The sequence below is a fragment of the Ovis aries genome, chromosome X, assembly GCF_016772045.2.
Source record: "Ovis aries strain OAR_USU_Benz2616 breed Rambouillet chromosome X, ARS-UI_Ramb_v3.0, whole genome shotgun sequence".
In the NCBI taxonomy this organism is placed as follows: Eukaryota; Metazoa; Chordata; class Mammalia; order Artiodactyla; family Bovidae; genus Ovis; species Ovis aries.
In genome coordinates, this window is record NC_056080.1 from 49,571,197 (window position 1) to 49,588,870 (window position 17,674).

The 17,674-nt window shown below is 41.4% G+C and overlaps 1 protein-coding gene across 2 annotated transcripts in view; it reads right to left on the reverse strand.

The window, feature by feature from the left end:
* Positions 1-2,305, reverse strand: part of KLF8 (KLF transcription factor 8) — a 304,726-nt gene extending 302,421 nt beyond the window's left edge. Inside the window, exon 1 of one of the 2 annotated variants that reach the window (XM_027963669.2) lies at positions 1,727-2,305. In XM_027963669.2, coding sequence (XP_027819470.2) covers positions 1,727-1,753 — 27 coding nt within the window. In that variant the 5' untranslated portion in view covers positions 1,754-2,305. The remainder of the gene's footprint in view (positions 1-1,726) is intronic. The other variant, XM_027963670.3, reaches the window with a different exon arrangement.
* Positions 2,306-17,674: the final 15,369 nt, after the last annotated feature.

Genomic DNA, 17,674 nt, shown 5'->3' on the forward strand with positions numbered 1-17,674 from the left:
CCATTTGAATTCATGTTTTCTTTGTTTCTAGGACCCCATAGACCAGTGACTTTAGAGAGAAAGAACACTGAGGCTTTCTTCTTTATCTGAATCCAGTGGATTCAATGTCATGGCCATTCAGAATAAGGTCATTTTTGGGGTTTGGAAAACCAATTGAGAAAAGAAGGGATGGAGGAAGGTGCTTTAATAAATGGTGCTGAGAAAACCTAAAATGAATACAGGCCCTTAATGGGAGTTGACACTGGAGATGCACTGAAACCTAGCACATTAAAAAACAGAGGGTCTCTGCCTTGCATTTAATACCAGAGATGACTGAACTGGTAAACTGCAGAGTGCTAGAAGCTATGACATTCCATTGACCAAATAGAAATGCATAGATACACACAGATAATTCATACCTTAAAAAAAAAAAAAAGACATCCAGAGTAAAATATTAGACCTAAAACCTTAAACATATTTTATTATCTTTGACATACAGGATATCATTAGGCCCCATCCAGACCTGCCATCCTCCTTAAGCAGAAACATAAGAAAAATAAACTTGCAAGAGATGCCACTGATCCACATGAGGCCTTCTAACAAGTTTCCACCACACTAGTTCTTTTATTTAACAGCAGAAGGGAGCTGGTCAAGCCCTCCTGCCCAAGACAATCTTCCAGCCTGGACATGGACATGGGAATAACAGATCAGTCAAGGTAGCCTTAGCTTCCCTATTGAAACATCCTGCCCTTCCCTCTTTGCATGCCATTTTGACTTGAGTTCCTATCTCTTTCAGCTGAATCTCCCAGTCACTTGGGCTTGGGCATATGGATGCTTGGTACTAAAGACAAGACAATGAAGATGAATAATGGGAACCTTCACGTGACACATGCTTGATAAATGCTGAAATCGAATTCAACATTCGACTCTAGGAAGAAACCTTGGCCACCAATCAGTTAAGAAAGGAGTCAGTGACATCACTCTACATGGTCCTGACATATTACAGACATTCAGCAGTGGGATCAGTCACAGACAATGAACCTAGCTTTTGATAAATATTTGTAAAATAAATTATTTTTTCAAATCTTGATAAATTTTCCTCTTGAGCTAAAACTGCAAGGCCAGTTGACTCTGCAGTTAACTAATGTACAACTTGGCAGCATAGCCCAGGATGCGCCCCCTGAGAATCAACTGGATATTAGAACAAGTTTGAAGGCTGGTATAAGGAGGAAAAACTTGCCTCTCTGTACAAATTCCCCCAACACACCTTGTGTCATAGTAAAGATGAGTCAGTGCCATCCTTTTCGAAATCAAATTTTCAGTATCTATTTCCCACAGCCGAACTGGTGCACTGCCGCTTTAAGAAGCTGGGCAAGATGGAGCCCTCCCAACTCACAGCTAGAAGCTTTAAGCAGCCAGATAACGCGCTGGATTGTGACAAAAAGAAAAAAATGCCTGGAGGGGTAAGTCGAGGCTCTAAGAGCACGAGAGGAAATCAAGGCTCTAATCAAACAACCAGCAAACTCGGAGCTTCCTATCCGGTGGATGGCAGCTCCGCTAGGCTTTAAAGCGCCACCCCTCCTCCGTTCCCCTCCCCTTCTTACCCCACCCTACCCGGTCCAACCCTCTGTGTCCTCCTTGAAAGAGTCTCCTTCGGTAAGGTGGCTCTTTGCCGCCCAGAGAATACCCCAGTGAGGGCAGCAAAAGGAAGGGGAGAGGGTGGGTAAGCAAAATGAAAGGGACTTACTTTCGGATTCTGCGCCTCCAAAGGCATCCTCTGCTCCCAGCCCCGGGCCAGGCCGATGGGGCGGGGCCGGGGTTGAGGTGGTGGACCCGGGGTCTTCACTCACTCGTACTACAAATCTAATTCAGTGGAGTTAGGAACGGGCACCGACTAAGGCCGGTGTACAGTAGGTTTTAATTATCTCAAAAGGAGATAGAAGGGTCTGAGAGAGTTGATCAGGGTAGGAATGGAGGTGAGCTCTAAAACCCTCCTGTCCTCCCTTTCCGGCTAGCTTCCCCCTGGCATTAGCGGTTTCAGGGGCTACGGTTTTCTTTTTTCTTCCTTTTGGTTTCTCCCAGCTGCCTGTCCCAGACCCCACCCAGCGGCTCCACCCCATCCACTGCTACACATTCTGTCAATCACCAGCCCCTTTAAAGCTGCACCGCACAACTTGGGTTTTCATCTCTCTTTGGCGGGCAGACAGAATCACGGGGTTCGTGGCATTTCCAACAATACCTCCGACCTCTCTGTTGAGTTTAGGAAGCTGATATTAGTTGCTAGTGGCGGCCTTCTCTCCCCCTCTGCCCCGAAGCTTGCACAGTCGGCTCCACCCAAGCTCCTTCCGGCGGGCCAGACCACCAAACCCCACCCCATCTCTTTTCTTTACTTTGTTTCTAGTTTTTTTTGGTTTTTGTTTTTTGTTTTTTTGTTTTTTTTAAATGGTTCTCTAGGCTTCCAGATCGCCAAGAAGGTTCCCGCAGCGCCCTCCTTGGCGCTGCTCAATCTCATAGTTTCTTTGCTGAAGTGGCTACAGAAGATTTCCTGTGCCTGGGTACTCTCCGTTTTGCCTGGCCCAATGTGTTCAGTCTTCTCTGTCTCATCTGTGTAAATCTCCAGGTTTATGAATACAATCAGAAAGGAGAAGGCAGGGATTCCCCAAAATGTGCTTCATTGCTCTTAGCCAAAACAAGCGCCCCCATTCCATAATTAGGCTGCATAAAGTTGGAGCAGGACCCTGAGGTCCCATCCACAGGTATTAGTGGAACTCTAGAATGACTCATCAGAAATCATGTTTAATGTCTTTCTCCGTTCCAGTTAATGGGAACATCTGGTTGTTCAGGCCAAAACGCAGAGACATCTAGTCAAAGCTGTGGTTTTTCCAGTAGTTATGTATGGATGTGAGATAAAGAAATCTGAGTGCCAAAGAATTGATGCTTTTGAACTGTGGTGTTAGAGAAGACTCTTGAGAGTCCCTTGGTCAGCAAGGAGATCCAACCAGTCCATCCTAAAGGAAATCAGTCCTGAATATTCATTGGAAGTACTGATGCTGAAGCTGAAACTCCAATACTTTGGTCACCTAATGTGAAGAACTGACACATGGAAAAGATCCTGGTGTTGGGAAAGATTGAAGGAGGGAAGAGAAGGGGACAACAGAGAATGAGATTGTTGGATGGCATCACCGACTCAATGGTCATGAGTTTGAGTAAACTCCGGGAGTTGGCGATGGACAGGGAGGCCTGATGTGCTACAGTCCATGGGGTTGCAAAGAGTCAGAAAACAACTGAGCTACTGAACTGAACTGAATCCTTAAATCTTTTTCTTTTGTGCTTCATATCCAGTTCTTCAATAAATCCTGTTGGCCATTCTTTAAAATTTGTCCAAAATCGCTCACCATTTCCTGGTCCCATGCATGCATGCTAAGTTGTGTCCCATTCTTTGCAACCCCATGGACTGTAGTCCTCCAAGCTCCTCTGTCCGTGGGATTCTCCAGACAAGAATACTGGAGGGGTTGCCATGCCTTCCTCCAGGGAATCTTCCCCACCTAGGGATCCAGCCCATCTCTTGTGTCTCCTGCATTGACAGTCAGATCATTTACCACTAGCGCCACCTAGGAAGCCCTTCCTGGTCCTAGACACCACCATCAATAGATCCAGCCCCTGCCTACCTCTTTGATGTGATTTATAAAAACATTGTATACTCTCCTCTAGCAACACTGGGGTTGGATGGCATCACCGACTCAATGGACATGAGTTTGAGCAAGCTCCAGGAGGTGGTGGAGGACAGGGAAGCCTGGAGTGCTGCAGTCCATGGGATCGCAAAGAGTCGGGCATAACTGGGTGGCTGAACAGAACAGCAACAGCAACACTGATCTCCTTTTTATACCCATATGCTAGGATCTGTCTGACCTGAGGAACTTTGCACTTCCTTTTCTTTCTACCTGGTTCTACCCATGGTGGGCCTCTATATCCTTCAGAACTCAGGAAAGAGAGATTAAAGTAAGTTGGATGGCCCAGGCATTCTCTGTGACCTTATCCCTTCCCTTTTTATTTTTATCACAACACTGATCACAGTCTAAAACAATATTATATGTGTGTTTGCTTCTGTGGTAACATGTATTTCCCACTAGAGTATAACTTCAGTAAGAACAGGGACTTAATCTATTTTGTTCTCTGCTCTGTCAGCATACTGAACAGTGGCTGCCATATAGTGGGGGATCAATTAATATTTGTTGAAAGAATGATTGAAGGCAGGTTCCTCTTACATCTACCTCAATGTTATTTTGTTTTTAAACAACAAACAAAAAAGACAGAAAAGAGAAATGAACCTGGTTATGAAACACTGGCCCCATGAATTCCCTCTTAGAACATCTGGATACCTTGTCTCTGAGCAGAGTTAGCCATGATTGGAGCAGTAGTAGTGTGCTTTAGGGTTTAGGCTTTAGTGTGCTTTAGATTTTGCAGCTGATTGCTGGGGGTTGAATTCAGTGTTCTTAGTTTTGTCATGTCAGTGCTAAAGAGCATAGTTCTTGAGGGCCTGACTCATTTGAATTAATAAAATTTTGTCTTTAAATGTGTTCCTTTTTTGGAGTCAAATTATCTATATGTTCTGTCACACCTACTCCCCCAAGTATGTAGTAAAACTCATTGGATTCCTACTACTTCCCAATGAAGTTGTTGTTCAGTTGCTCAGTCATGTCTGACTCTTCATGACCGCATGGACCACAGCACGCCAGGCTTCCCTGTCCTTTAACATCTCCCAGAGTTTGCTCAAACTCACATCCATTGAGTCAGTGATACCATCCAACAATCTCACACTCTGTTGTCCCCTTCTCCTCCTGCCTTCAATCATTCCCAGTGTCAGGGTATCTTCCAGTGAATTCACTCTTCACATCAGGTGGCCAAAGTATTAGAGACTCAGCTTCAGCATCAGTCCTTCCAATGAATATTCAGGGTTGATTTCCTTTAGGATCTACTGGTATGATCTCCATGCTTTCCCAGGAACTCTCAAGAGTCTTCTCCAGCACTACAGCTCAAACACATCATCTCTTCGGTGCTCAGCCTTTTGTTTTGTCTAGCTCTCACATCCATACATGACTACTGGAAAAACTAGAACTTAGATGATACAGACCTTTGTAGGCAAAGTAATGTCTCTCCTTTTTAATATGCAGTCTAAGTTTGTGATTGCTTTTCTTCCAAAGAACAAGCGTCTTATAATTTCATGGCTGCAGTCACCAACCATGATGATTTGGAAGCTGAAGAAGTAAAGTCTCTCATCATTTCCATTTTTATCCATCTATTTGCCATGAAGAGTCTCTCATCATTTCCATTTTCCCCCATCTATTTGCCATGAAGTGATGAGAGCGGATGCCATGAGCTTTGCTTTTTGAATGTTGATGGTGATATTCTCTCATATTGTCTCCCACTTGCCTTCTCCCACATAGTCCAAAAGTCTGTTCTTTATATCTGTATCCCTTTCTAAATTTCATATCTATGCATTAATATACTGTACTGATGTTTCTCTTTCTGACTTACTTCACTCTGTATAATAGGCTCCAGGTTCACCTCATCAGAAATTACTCAGATGTGTTCTTTTTTTTATAGCTGGGTAATATTACATTCTGTATATGTACCACAACTTCCTTATCCATTCATCTGCCAATTGACGTCTAGGTTGCTTCCATGTCCTAGCTATTGTGAACAGTACTGCAATGAACCTGGGATACACGTCTTTATTTTTATTTATGCTTTTTAATTTTAAATTTTTTTAAAAAATTATATTTTTTAATTAGAGGCTAATTACTTTACAATATTCTCTTGGTTTTGCCATACATCAACATGAATCCACCACAGGTGTACATGTGTTCCCCATCCTGAACCCCCCTCCCACCTCCCTCCCCATACCATCCCTCTGGGTCATCCCAGTGCACCAGCCCCAAGCATCCTGTATCCTGCATCGAACCTAGACTGGCGATTCATTTCATATATGATATTATACATGTTTCAATGCCATTCTCCCAAATCATCCTACCCTCTCACTCTCCCACAGAGTCCAAAATACTGTTCTATATGTGTCTCTTTTGCTGTCTCGCATACAGGGTTATTGTGACCATCTTTCTAAATTCCATATATGTGCGTTAGTATACTGTATTGGTGTTTTCCTTTATGGCTTACTTCACTCTACATAATCGGCTCCAGTTTCGTCCACCTCATTAGAACTGATTCAAATGGATTCTTTTTAATGGCTGAGTAATACTACATTCTGTATATGTACCACAGCTTTCTTATCCATTCATCTGCTGATGGACATCTAGGTTGCTTCCATGTCCTGGCTATCATAAACAGTGCTGCAATGAACATTGAGGTACATGTGTCTCTTTCAATTCTGGTTTCCTCTGTGTGTATGCCCAGCAGTGGGATTGCTGGGTCATAAGGCAGTTCTATTTCCAGTTTTTTAAGGAATCTCCACACTGTTCTCCATAGTGGCTGTACTAGTTTGCATTCCCACCAACAGTGTAAGAGGGATCGCTTTTCTCCACACCCTCTCCAGCATTTATTGCATGTAGACTTTTGGATAGCAGCCATTCTGACTGGCATAAAATGGTACCTCATTGTGGTTTTGATGTGAATTTCTTTGATAATGAGTGATATTGCGCATCTTTTCATGTGTTTTTTAGCCATCTGTATATCTTCTTTGAAGAAATGTCCATTTAGTTCTTTGGCCCATTTTTTGATTGGGTGGTTTATTTTTCTGGAATTGAGCTGCAGGAGTTGCTTGTATATTTTTGAGATTAGTTGTTTGTCAGTTGCTTCATTTGCTATTATTTTCTCCCATTCTGAAGGCTCTCTTTTCACCTTGTTTATAGTTTCCTTTGTTGTGCAGAAGCTTTTAATTTTAATTAGGTCCCATTTATTTATTTTTGCTTTTATTTCCAGAATTCTGGGAGGTGGGTCATAGAGGATCCTGCTGTGATTTACATGTCTTTAAATTGTGGTTTCTGCAGGGGGTATGCCCAGCAGTAGGATTGCTCGGTTCTATGGCAGTTCTATTTCCAGTTTTTAAAGGATTCTCACAGCGTTCTCCATGGTGGCTGTACCAGTTTGCATTCCCACCAATAGTGTAAGAGAGTTACCTTTTTTCCACACCCTCTCTAGCTTTTATCGTTTGTAGACTTTTTGATGGCAGCCATTCTGACCAGTGTGAGATGATACCTCATTGTGGTCTTGATTTGCATTTTGCTGATAATGAGTGATGTTGAGAATCTTTTCATGTGTTTGTTAGCCATCTGTATGTATTCTTTGCAGAAATGTCTATTTAGTTCTTTGGCCCATTTTTTGATTGGGTCATTACTTCTTTCTGGTAATGAGCTGCCTGAGCTGCTTGTATATTTTGGAGACTAGTTCCTTGTCTGTTGCCTCGTTTCCTATTATTTTCTCCCATTCAAAAGGCTGCCTTTTCACCTTTCTTACAGTTTCCTTCGTTGTGCAAAAAACTTTTCAATTTAATTAGGTCACATTTGTTTATTTTTGTTTTTATTTCCATTACTCTGCAACGTGGGTCATAGAGGATCTTGCTGTGATTTATGTCAGAGAATGTTCTACCTATGATTTCCTCTAAGAGTTGTGTAATTTCTGGTCTTACATTTCTATTTACTCCATTTTGAGTTTATTTTTGTGTATGGTATTGGAAAGTGTTCTCGTTTCATTCTTTTACATATGGTTGAGTAGTTTTCCCAGCACCACTTATCAAGTTAAGTTCAGTTCAGACACTCAGTCGTGTCCAACTCTTTCTGACCCCATGTCCATCACCCTGTCCATCACCAACATCCTTGTCCATCACAAACTCCTGGAGATCACTCAAACTTATATCCATCGAGTCAGTGATGCCACACAGCCATCTCACCCTCTGTCGTCCTCTTCCCTTCCTGCCCCCAACCCCTCCCAGCATCAGGGTCTTTTTCAGTGAGTCAACTCTTCACATGAGGTGGCCAAAGTATTGGAGTTTCAGCTTCAGGATCAGTCCTTCCAATGAAGGCCCAGGACTGATCTCCTTTAGGATGGACTACTTGGATCTCCTTGCAGTCCAAGGGACTCTCAAGAGTCTTCTCCAGCACCACAGTTCAAAAGCATCCATTCTTCGGTCCTCAGCTTTCTTCACAGTCCAACTCTCACATCCATACATGACTACAGGAAAAACCATACCCTTCACTAGACAGACCTTTATTGGCAAAGTAATATCTCTGCTTTTCAATATACTATCTAAGTTGGTCATAATTTTCCTTCCAAGGAGTAAATGTCTTTTAATTTCATGGCTGCAATCACCATCTATAGTGTTTTTGGAGCAACCAAAAGTAAAGCCTGACACAGTTTCCAGTGTTTCCCCATCTATTTTTCATGGAGTGATGGGACCAGATGCCAAGATCTTCGTTTTCTGAATGTTGAGCTTTAAGCCAACTTTTTCACTCTCCTCTTTCACTTTCATCAAGAGGCTTTTTAGTTCCTCTTCACTTTCTGCCATAAGGGTGGTGTCATCTGCATATCTGAGGTTACTGATGTTTCTCCTGGCAATCTTGATTCCAGCTTGCGCTTCTTCCAACCCAGTGTTCCTCATGATGTACTCTGCATAGAAGTTAAATAAGCAGGGTGACAATATACCGCCTTGACGTACTCCTTTTCCTATTTGGAACCAATCTGTTGTTCCATGTCCAGTTCTAACTGTTGCTTCCTGACCTGCATATAGGTTTCTCAAGAGGCAGGTCAGGTTGCCTGGTATGCCCATCTCTCTCAGAATTTTCCACAGTTGATTGTGATCCACACAGTCAAAGGCTTTGGCATAGTCAATAAAGCAGAAATACATGTTTTTCTGGAACTCTCTTACTTTTTCAATGATCCAGCAGATGTTGGCAATTTGATCTCTGGTTCTCTGTCTTTTCTAAAACCAGCTTGAACATCTGGATGTTCATGGCTCACATATTGCTGAAGCCTGGCTTGGAGAATTTTGAGCATCACTTTACTAGCAGGTGAGATGAGTGCAATTGTGTGGTAGTTTGAGCATTCTTTGGCATTACCTTTCTTTGGGATTGGAATGAAAACTGACCTTTTCCAGTCCTGTGGCCACTGCTGAGTTTTCCAAATTTGCTGGCATATTGAGTGCAGCACTTTCACAGCATCATCTTCCAAAATTTGAAATAGCTCAACTGGAATTCCATCACCTCCACTAGCTTTGTTTGCAGTGATGCTTTCTAAGGCCCACTTGACTTCACATTCCAGGATGTCTGGCTCTAGGTGAGTGATCACACCATCGTTTTTATCTGGGTCATGAAGATCTTTTTTGTACAGTTCTTCTGTGTATCCTTGCCACCTCTTCTTAATATCTTCTACTTCTTTTAGGTCCATACCTTTTCTGTCCTTTCTCAAGCCCATCTTTGCATGAAATTTTCCCTTGGTATCTCTAATTTTCTTGAAGAGATCTCTAGTCTTTCCCATTCTGTTGTTTTCCTATACTTCTTTGCATTGATCCCTGAGGAAGGCTTCCTTATCTCTCCTTGCTATTCTTTGGAACTCTGCATTCAGATGCTAATATCTTTACTTTTCTCCTTCGATTTTTGCTTCTCTTCTTTCACAGCTATTTGTAAGGCCTCCTCAGACAGTGATTTTGCTTTTTTGCATTTCTTTTCCATGGGGATGGTGTTGATCCCTGTCTCCTGTACAATGTCACAAACCTTTGTCCATAGTTAATTAGGCACTCTATCTATCAGACCTAGTCCCTTAAATCTATTTCTCACTTCCACTGTATAATCATAAGGGATTTGATTTAAGTCATACCTGAATGGTTTAGTGATTTTCCCTACTTTCTTCAATTTAAGTCTGAATTTGACAATAAGGAGTTCATGATCTGAGCCACAGTCAGCTCCCGGTCTTGTTTTTGCTGACTGTATAGAGCTTCTCCATCCTTGGCTGTGAAGAATATAATCAATCTGATTTTGGTGTTGACCATCTGGTGATGTCCATGTGTAGAGTCTTCTTTTGTGTTGTTGAAAGAAGGTGTTTGTTATGACCAGTGCATTCTCTTGGCAAAACTCTTTTAGCCTTGTCCTGCTTCATTCCGTACTCCAAGGCCAAATTTGCATGTTACTCCAGGTGTTTCTTGACTTCTTACTTTTGCATTCCAGTCCCCTATAATAAAAAGGACATCTTTTTTGGGTGTTAGTTCTAAAAGATCTTGTAGGTCCTTATAGAACCATTCAACTTCAGCTTCTTCAGTGTTACTGGTTGGGGCATAGGCTTCAATAACCTTGATATTGAATGTTTTGCCTTGGAAACGAACAAAGATCATTCTGTCATTTTTGAGATTGCATCCAAGTACTGCATCAGACTCGTTTGATAACCATGATAGCTACTCCATTTCTTCTAAGGCATTCTTGCCCACAGTAGTAGATATAATGGTCATCTGAGTTAAATTCACTCACTCCAATCCATTTTAGTTCACAGATTCCTAGAATGTCGACATTCACTCTTGCCATCTCCTGTTTGACCACTTCCAGTTTGCATTGATTCATGGACCTTACATTCCAAGTGCTTGTGCAATATTGCTCATTACAGCATCGGACCTTGTCTATCACCAGTCACATCCACAACTGGGTATTGCTTTTTCTTTGGCTCCATCCCTTCAGTCTTTCTGGAGTTATTTCTCCACTGATCTCCAGTAGCATATTGGGCACCTACTGACCCGGGGAGTTCCCCTTTCAGTATCCAATCATTTTGCCTTTTTGTACTGTTCATGGGGCTCTCAAGGCAAGAATACTGAAGTGGTGGTTTGCCATTCCCTTCTCCAGTGGGCAACATTCTGTCAGACCTCTCCACCATGATCCTCCTGTCTTACGTGGCCCCACATGGTATGGCTTAGTTTCATTGAGTTAGACAAGGCTGTGGTCCATGTGATCAGATTGGCTAGTTTTCTGTGCTTATGGTTTCAGTGTGTCTGTCATCTGATGCCCTCTCACAACATCTACAGTCTTACTTGGATTTCTCTTACCTTGGATGTGGGGTATCTCTTCACAGCTGCTGCAGCAAAGTGCAGCCGCTGCTCCTTACCTTGGATGAGGGTTATCTCCTCACGGCCGCCCCTCCTGACCTTGGAAATGGAGTAGCTCCTCTCGGCCCTCCTGTACCCATGCAGCTGCTACTCCTTGGACGTGGTTTTGCTCCTCTCACCACTTATCAAAGGGACTGTCTTTTCTCCATTGTATATTTTTGCCTCCTTTGTCAAAGATAAGGTGTCCATACGTATGTGGATATATCTCTTGGCTTTCTATTTTTTTTTTCATTGATCTATATTTCTGTCTTTGTGCCAGTACCATACTGTCTGGATGACTGTAGCTTTGTAGTAGAGTCTGAAGTCAGGCAGGTTGATTCCTTCAGTTCCTTTCTTCTTTCTCAAGATTGCTTTGGCTATCTGAGGTTTTTTGTATTTCTATACAAACTGTGAAGTTATTTGTTCTAGTTCTGTGAAAAATATCATTGGTAGCTTGATAGGGATTGCACTGAATCTATAGACTGCTTTGGGCAGTATACTCATGTTCACTAAATTTTTTTCTTCCAACCCATGAACTTGCTATATTTCTCCATCTATTTGTGTACTCTTTGACATGTCACCCTGCTTATTTAACTTATATGCAGAGTACATCATGAGAAACGCTGGACTGGAAGAAACGCAAGCTGGAATCAAGATTGCCAGGAGAAATATCAATAACCTCAGATATGCAAATGACACCACCCTTATGGCAGAAAGTGAAGAGGAACTAAAAAGCCTCTTGATGAAAGTGAAAGAGCAGAGTGAAAAAGTTGGCTTAAAGCTCAACATTCAGAAAACGAAGATCATGGCATCTGGTCCCATCACTTCTTGGAAAATAGATGGGGAAACAGCGGAAACAGTGTCAGACTTTATTTTGGGGGGCTCCAAAATCACTGCAGATGGTGATAGCAGCCATGAAATTAAAAGACGCTTACTCCTTGGAAGAAAAGTTATGACCAACCTAGATAGTATATTCAAAAGCAGAGACATTACTTTGCTGACTAAGGTCCATCTAGTCAAGGCTATGGTTTTTCCAGTAGTCATGTATGAATGTGAGAGTTGGACTGTGAGGAAGGCTGAGGACCGAAGAATGGATGCTTTTGAATTGTGGTGTTGGAGAAGACTCTTGAGAGTCCCTTGAACTGCAAGGAGATCCAACCAGTCCATTCTGACGGAGATCAGCCCTGGGATTTCTTTGGAAGGAATGATGCTAAAGCTGAAGCTCCAGTACTTTGGCCACCTCATGCGAAGAGTTGACTCATTGCAGAAGACTTTGATGCTGGGAGGGATTAGGGGCAGGAGAAGAAGGGGACGACAGAGGATGAGATGGCTGGATGGAATCACTGACTCGATGGATGCGAATCTGAGTGAACTCCGGGAGTTGGTGATGGACAGGGAGGCCTGGCGTGCTGCGATTCATGGGGTCCCAAAGAGTCGGACACGACTGAGCGACTGAACTGAACTGAACTGAACTGACTTCTTTCATCAATGTTTTATAGTCTACTATATACAGGTGCTTTGTTTCTTTAGGTAAATTTATTCCTAAGTATTTTATTTTTTTCATTGCAGTGGTTAATGGGATTGTTTCCTTAATTTCTCTTTTTGTTTTCCCATTGTTAATGTATAGAAATGCAAGAGATTTCTGTATATTAATTTTATATCCTGCAACTTTACTATATTCATTGATTAGCTCTAGTAATTTTCTGGGGTGTCTTTAGGGTTTTCTATGTAGAGGATCATGTCATCTGCAAACAGGGAGAGTTTTACTTCTTTTCCAACCTGGATTTTTTAATTTCTTTTCTGATCCGATGACTGTGGCTAGGACTTCTGAAACTATATTGAATAGTAGTGGTGAGAGTGGACACCCTTGTATTATTCCTGATTTTAGAAGAAATGCTTTAAACTTTTTGCCATTGAGGATAATTTTTGCTGTGAGTTTGTTGTATATGGTTTTTATTTAGTTGAGGTATGTTCCTTCTATGACTGCTTTCTGTAGTTTTTAACATAAATGGGTCTTGAATTTTATCAAAGACTTTCTCTGCATCTATTGAGATAATCATATGGTTTTTGTCTTTCAATTTGTTAATATCGTGTATCACATTGATTGATTTGCACATATTGAAGAATCCTTGCATCCCTGGGATAAAGCCCACTTGGTCATGATGTATGATCTTTTTAATATGTTGTTGGATTCTGTTTGATGGAATTTTGTTGAGGATTTTTGCATCTGTTTTTCAGTGATATTGGCCTGTAGTTTTCTCTTTTTTTTTTTTTAAAATCTTTAATTCTTACATGCATTCCCAAACATGAACCCCCCTCCCACCTCCCCTCCCCATAACATCTTTCTGGGTCATCCCCATGCACCAGCCCCAAGCATGCTGCATCCCGCGTCAGACACAGACTGGCGATTCAATTCACATGATAGTATACATGTTAGAATGTCATTCTCCCAAATCATCCCACCCTCTCCCTCTCCCTCTGAGTCCAAAAGTCCGTTATACACATCTGTGTCTCTTTCCCTGTCTTGCATACAGGGTCGTCATTGCCATCTTCCTAAATTCCATATATATGTGTTAGTATACTGTATTGGTGTTTTTCTTTCTGGCTTACTTCACTCTGTATAATCGGCTCCAGTTTCATCCATCTCATCAGAACTGATTCAAATGAATTCTTTTTAACGGCTGAGTAATAGTGTAGTTTTCTCTTTGCAGCAGTTCAGTTTAGATTCTGACTTGCTCTTATAGGATGTGCAAATTTTTGCTTCCACTGTTCTAGGCAGAGGTGTTAATAATTTGTCATCACCACAAGAACTTTATGTCAAGGGCATTCAGTTCTTGGCGAATGCTATACTTTGAAAATATATAGCATATATTCCACTGATGATATTTTAGATCTAGGTGAAAGCAGTAGGAGGCCTTTGGTTTTAAAGTATTGATGCTGTGCTTGGAAAGTTGAGAAGTAAGCAGTGGCTTTTGCTTTGAGGTTGAAATGAGCTTGCATAGGAAGCTTGGAATCACTTCCTTAGAAGCCACAGCTATCCTTTAAGTTATCTATCAATGGCCCTTGGCCCTGCTATGGTCTTCTCCTACAGATAAGGTAAGGAAGAATCAGGGAAAACACGCTACTTGATATCCTCAGCTGGTTTCCTCTGATGAGAAACTCAAAATTGAAACATGTACAGAAACATTATGGAGAACCCCATCAGACCACGAAGGGTTCGAATCAGCTTCAGATAAAGCCGTTTAGCTTGAAGCTTAGCCATTTAGCTTAGAAGATCCATGTAGATTTTCTAAGGAAAACCCCCCAAACCAACATGTCAGGGCAAGAGAAGACCCAAAACTAAAGCCTCTGGGGAGTCCTGGAATGAAGTCCTCACTGAAGGTGTCAAGGAGCCTTTTTTTGACTCTGATGTAGGTGAGAGATCTAATCTTCATCCTCTGCTGAGTGAGACACAAAGACAAAAGTGCAAATCAATTTCCATCAGTTTGACCTCATGCTCCTAGTGAAAGAACCCAAATCATATAGAGTTGAGGTAGAGTTGGGATGAAAAGTCACGTTTTGTACTACTGTAAGCTTCACATGTATTAACTCACTTAATGCTCAGATTAGCCCTATAAAGCATACACTCTTAAATAATCCCTGTTTTAGAGGTTAGGAAACAGAGGGACAGAAAGATTGACTAACTTGCCTGAAGTCATACAGCCAATAATGTATGAAGATTTTGGGATTCTAACTCGGGAATCTGGCTGCAAAATCTGAGTACTTAATTACTAGCTTTATTACATCCCAGCCACCCAGTGAACTAATTCTATACATCAGTATCTCCTAGTAATTCTTCATCCATGAATGTGGGACCAAAAACTCTCACCAAACTACATACAGGATTTTTATTACCATACTGACATTACTTTTAAACCTTATTATGGAGAAAAAAGGCTACTGCCTCCTTCGTGACTTTGAGCTACACTGCAAGGCTTTAGCCTATAAAATTACTTAGGTTTCTCTACCTCCTCCCAGGGTATCAGGCCTATGAGACAGACTCTTACTATTGAGAGCTATTCCCAGAGGGCTAGGTACTGCCTCTTAAGCTGGCTGAGCTGGCTTGTAACTGGTCTCTTCCTGTGAACACACTTCAACTATCCTCACTCCAATCCCTTATAAAGGATTTTTTTTTTTCAATTTTCCTTTCCACAGTTGAACCCAAGCCAGGATGTGGATGAGCTCACTGTACTTCCTCCAGGCTCAGTTTGAAGTTTTTGGCCCATCATCAGGGGCTAAAATTTTGTCATACTTCCCCAAACATTCCTGCTCTGTTAGCTTCCATTATTTCCCCTGAATTTAGTTTCTCTAGTGGATATCTGGTGTTTTTACTGTCTCAGCAAGTGTCCCAACTTTAATTAGTTAATATCATCCTGATTTTATTCTTGGTAATTGCTTCTCCTTCCAGATTCCCTTTTGACCCAAACATCTGACTCCCATGTAAGAGGGTATATGCATGACTCAGGCCAAGTCAATTTGTTCCTGTGGCCATAGCAATTTGTATTGAAATGGATATGTAACCCAACTCAGGTAATGAGAGCCAATCCTAGGAATGTTGAGGAAATACCATGAAACACTTGCTTGGAACTCACAATTTAGTTTCTTCCCTTCTCCCCTTCTCTGCCTTACTGCTCTTTGTCCCATAGTACCTACCACATATTAGATGTTTCAAGATAAAGATATATAAAGTCATCAAGACAGTATGGTACTGGCACAAAGACAGAAATATAGATCAATGGAACAAAATAGAAAGCCCAGAGATAAATCCACACACATATGGACACCTTATCTTTGATAAAGGAGGCAAGAATATACAATGGAGTAAAGACAATCTCTTTAACAAGTGGTGCTGGGAAAACTGGTCAACCACTTGTAAAAGAATGAAACTAGATCACTTTCTAACACCACACACGAAAATAAACTCAAAATGGATTAAAGATCTAAATGTAAGACCAGAAACTATAAAACTCCTAGAGGACAACATAGGCAAAACACTTTCCGACATACATCACAGCAGGATCCTCTATGAGCCACCTCCCAGAATTCTGGAAATAAAAGCAAAAATAAATGGGATCTAATTAAAATTAAAAGCTTCTGCACAACAAAGGAAACTATAAGCAAGGTGAAAAGACAGCCTTCTGAATGGGAGAAAATAAGAGCAAATGAAACAACTGACAAACAACTAATTTCAAAAATATACAAGCAACTTATGCAACTCAATTCCAGAAAAATAAACGACCCAATCAAAAAACGGGCCAAAGAACTAAATAGACATTTCTCCAAAGAAGACATACAGATGGCTAACAAACACATGAAAAGATGCTCAGCATCACTCATTATTAGAGAAATGCAAATCAAAACCACAATGAGGTACCACTTCACACCAGTCAGAATGTCTGCGATCCAAAAAACTGCAAGCAATAAATGCTGGAGAGGGTGTGGAGAAAAGGAACCCTCCTACACTGTTGGTGGGAGTGCAAACTAGTACAACTACTATGGAAAACAGTGTGGAGATTCCTTAAAAAATTGCAAATAGAACTGCCTTATGACCCAGCAATCCCACTGCTGTGCATACACACCGAGGAAACCAGAATTGAAAGAGACACATGTACCCCAATGTTCATCGCAGCACTGTTTATAATAGCCAGGACATGGAAACAACCTAGATGTCCATCAGCAGATGAATGGATAAGAATGGATAAGAAAGCTGTGGTACATATACATTTGAAGAATACATTTGAATCAGTTCTGATGAGATGGATGAAACTGGAGCCAATTACACAGAGTGAAGTAAGCCAGAAAGAAAAACACCAATACAGTATACTAACACATATATATGGAATTTAGAAAGATGGCAATGATGACCCTGTATGCAAGATAGCAAAAGAGACACAGATGTGTATAGCGGACTTTTGGACTCAGAGGGAGAGGGAGAGGGTGGGATGATTTGGGGGAATGGCATCGAAACATGTATACTATCATGTAAGAATCGAATCACCAGTCTATATCCGATGCAGGATACAGCATGCTTGGGGCTGGTGCACGGGGATGACCCAGAGGGATGTTGTGGGGAGGGAGGTGGGAGGGGGTTCGTGTTTGGGATCACATGTACACCTGTGGTGGATTCATGTCAATGTATGGCAAAACCAAGACAGTATTGTAAAGTAAAATAAAGGAAAAATAAGAAGTTAAAAAAATATATCAAGTAAGAATAAAATAAATAAATAAAAATAAAAGATATATAAAGATGTTTTATACATAAATGCTTTCTCTAATGCTTTTGGAAGTTTTTGTTGGCTTTGCTACATAATGTTGATTCCTATTCTAGGCACTTTTAAAGTATCAGATCATTTCAAAGTCCACTCTGAGTTTTTTAACATACCCCCTCCTTTCCCTTCTTAGCCAATTCAGAGTCAACTTGATGGAATAGTAGAATGGATTGTAATTAAGTTAGTCATATTACATGGGTAAGGTGTAATTTGCAGGACCTTTTTTTCTCAGTCTATATACTTCCTAAACTATCACATCCCTTGCAGTTGTGAGGATGTAATATAAACTACACCATGATCCTGGGTTCTCTCA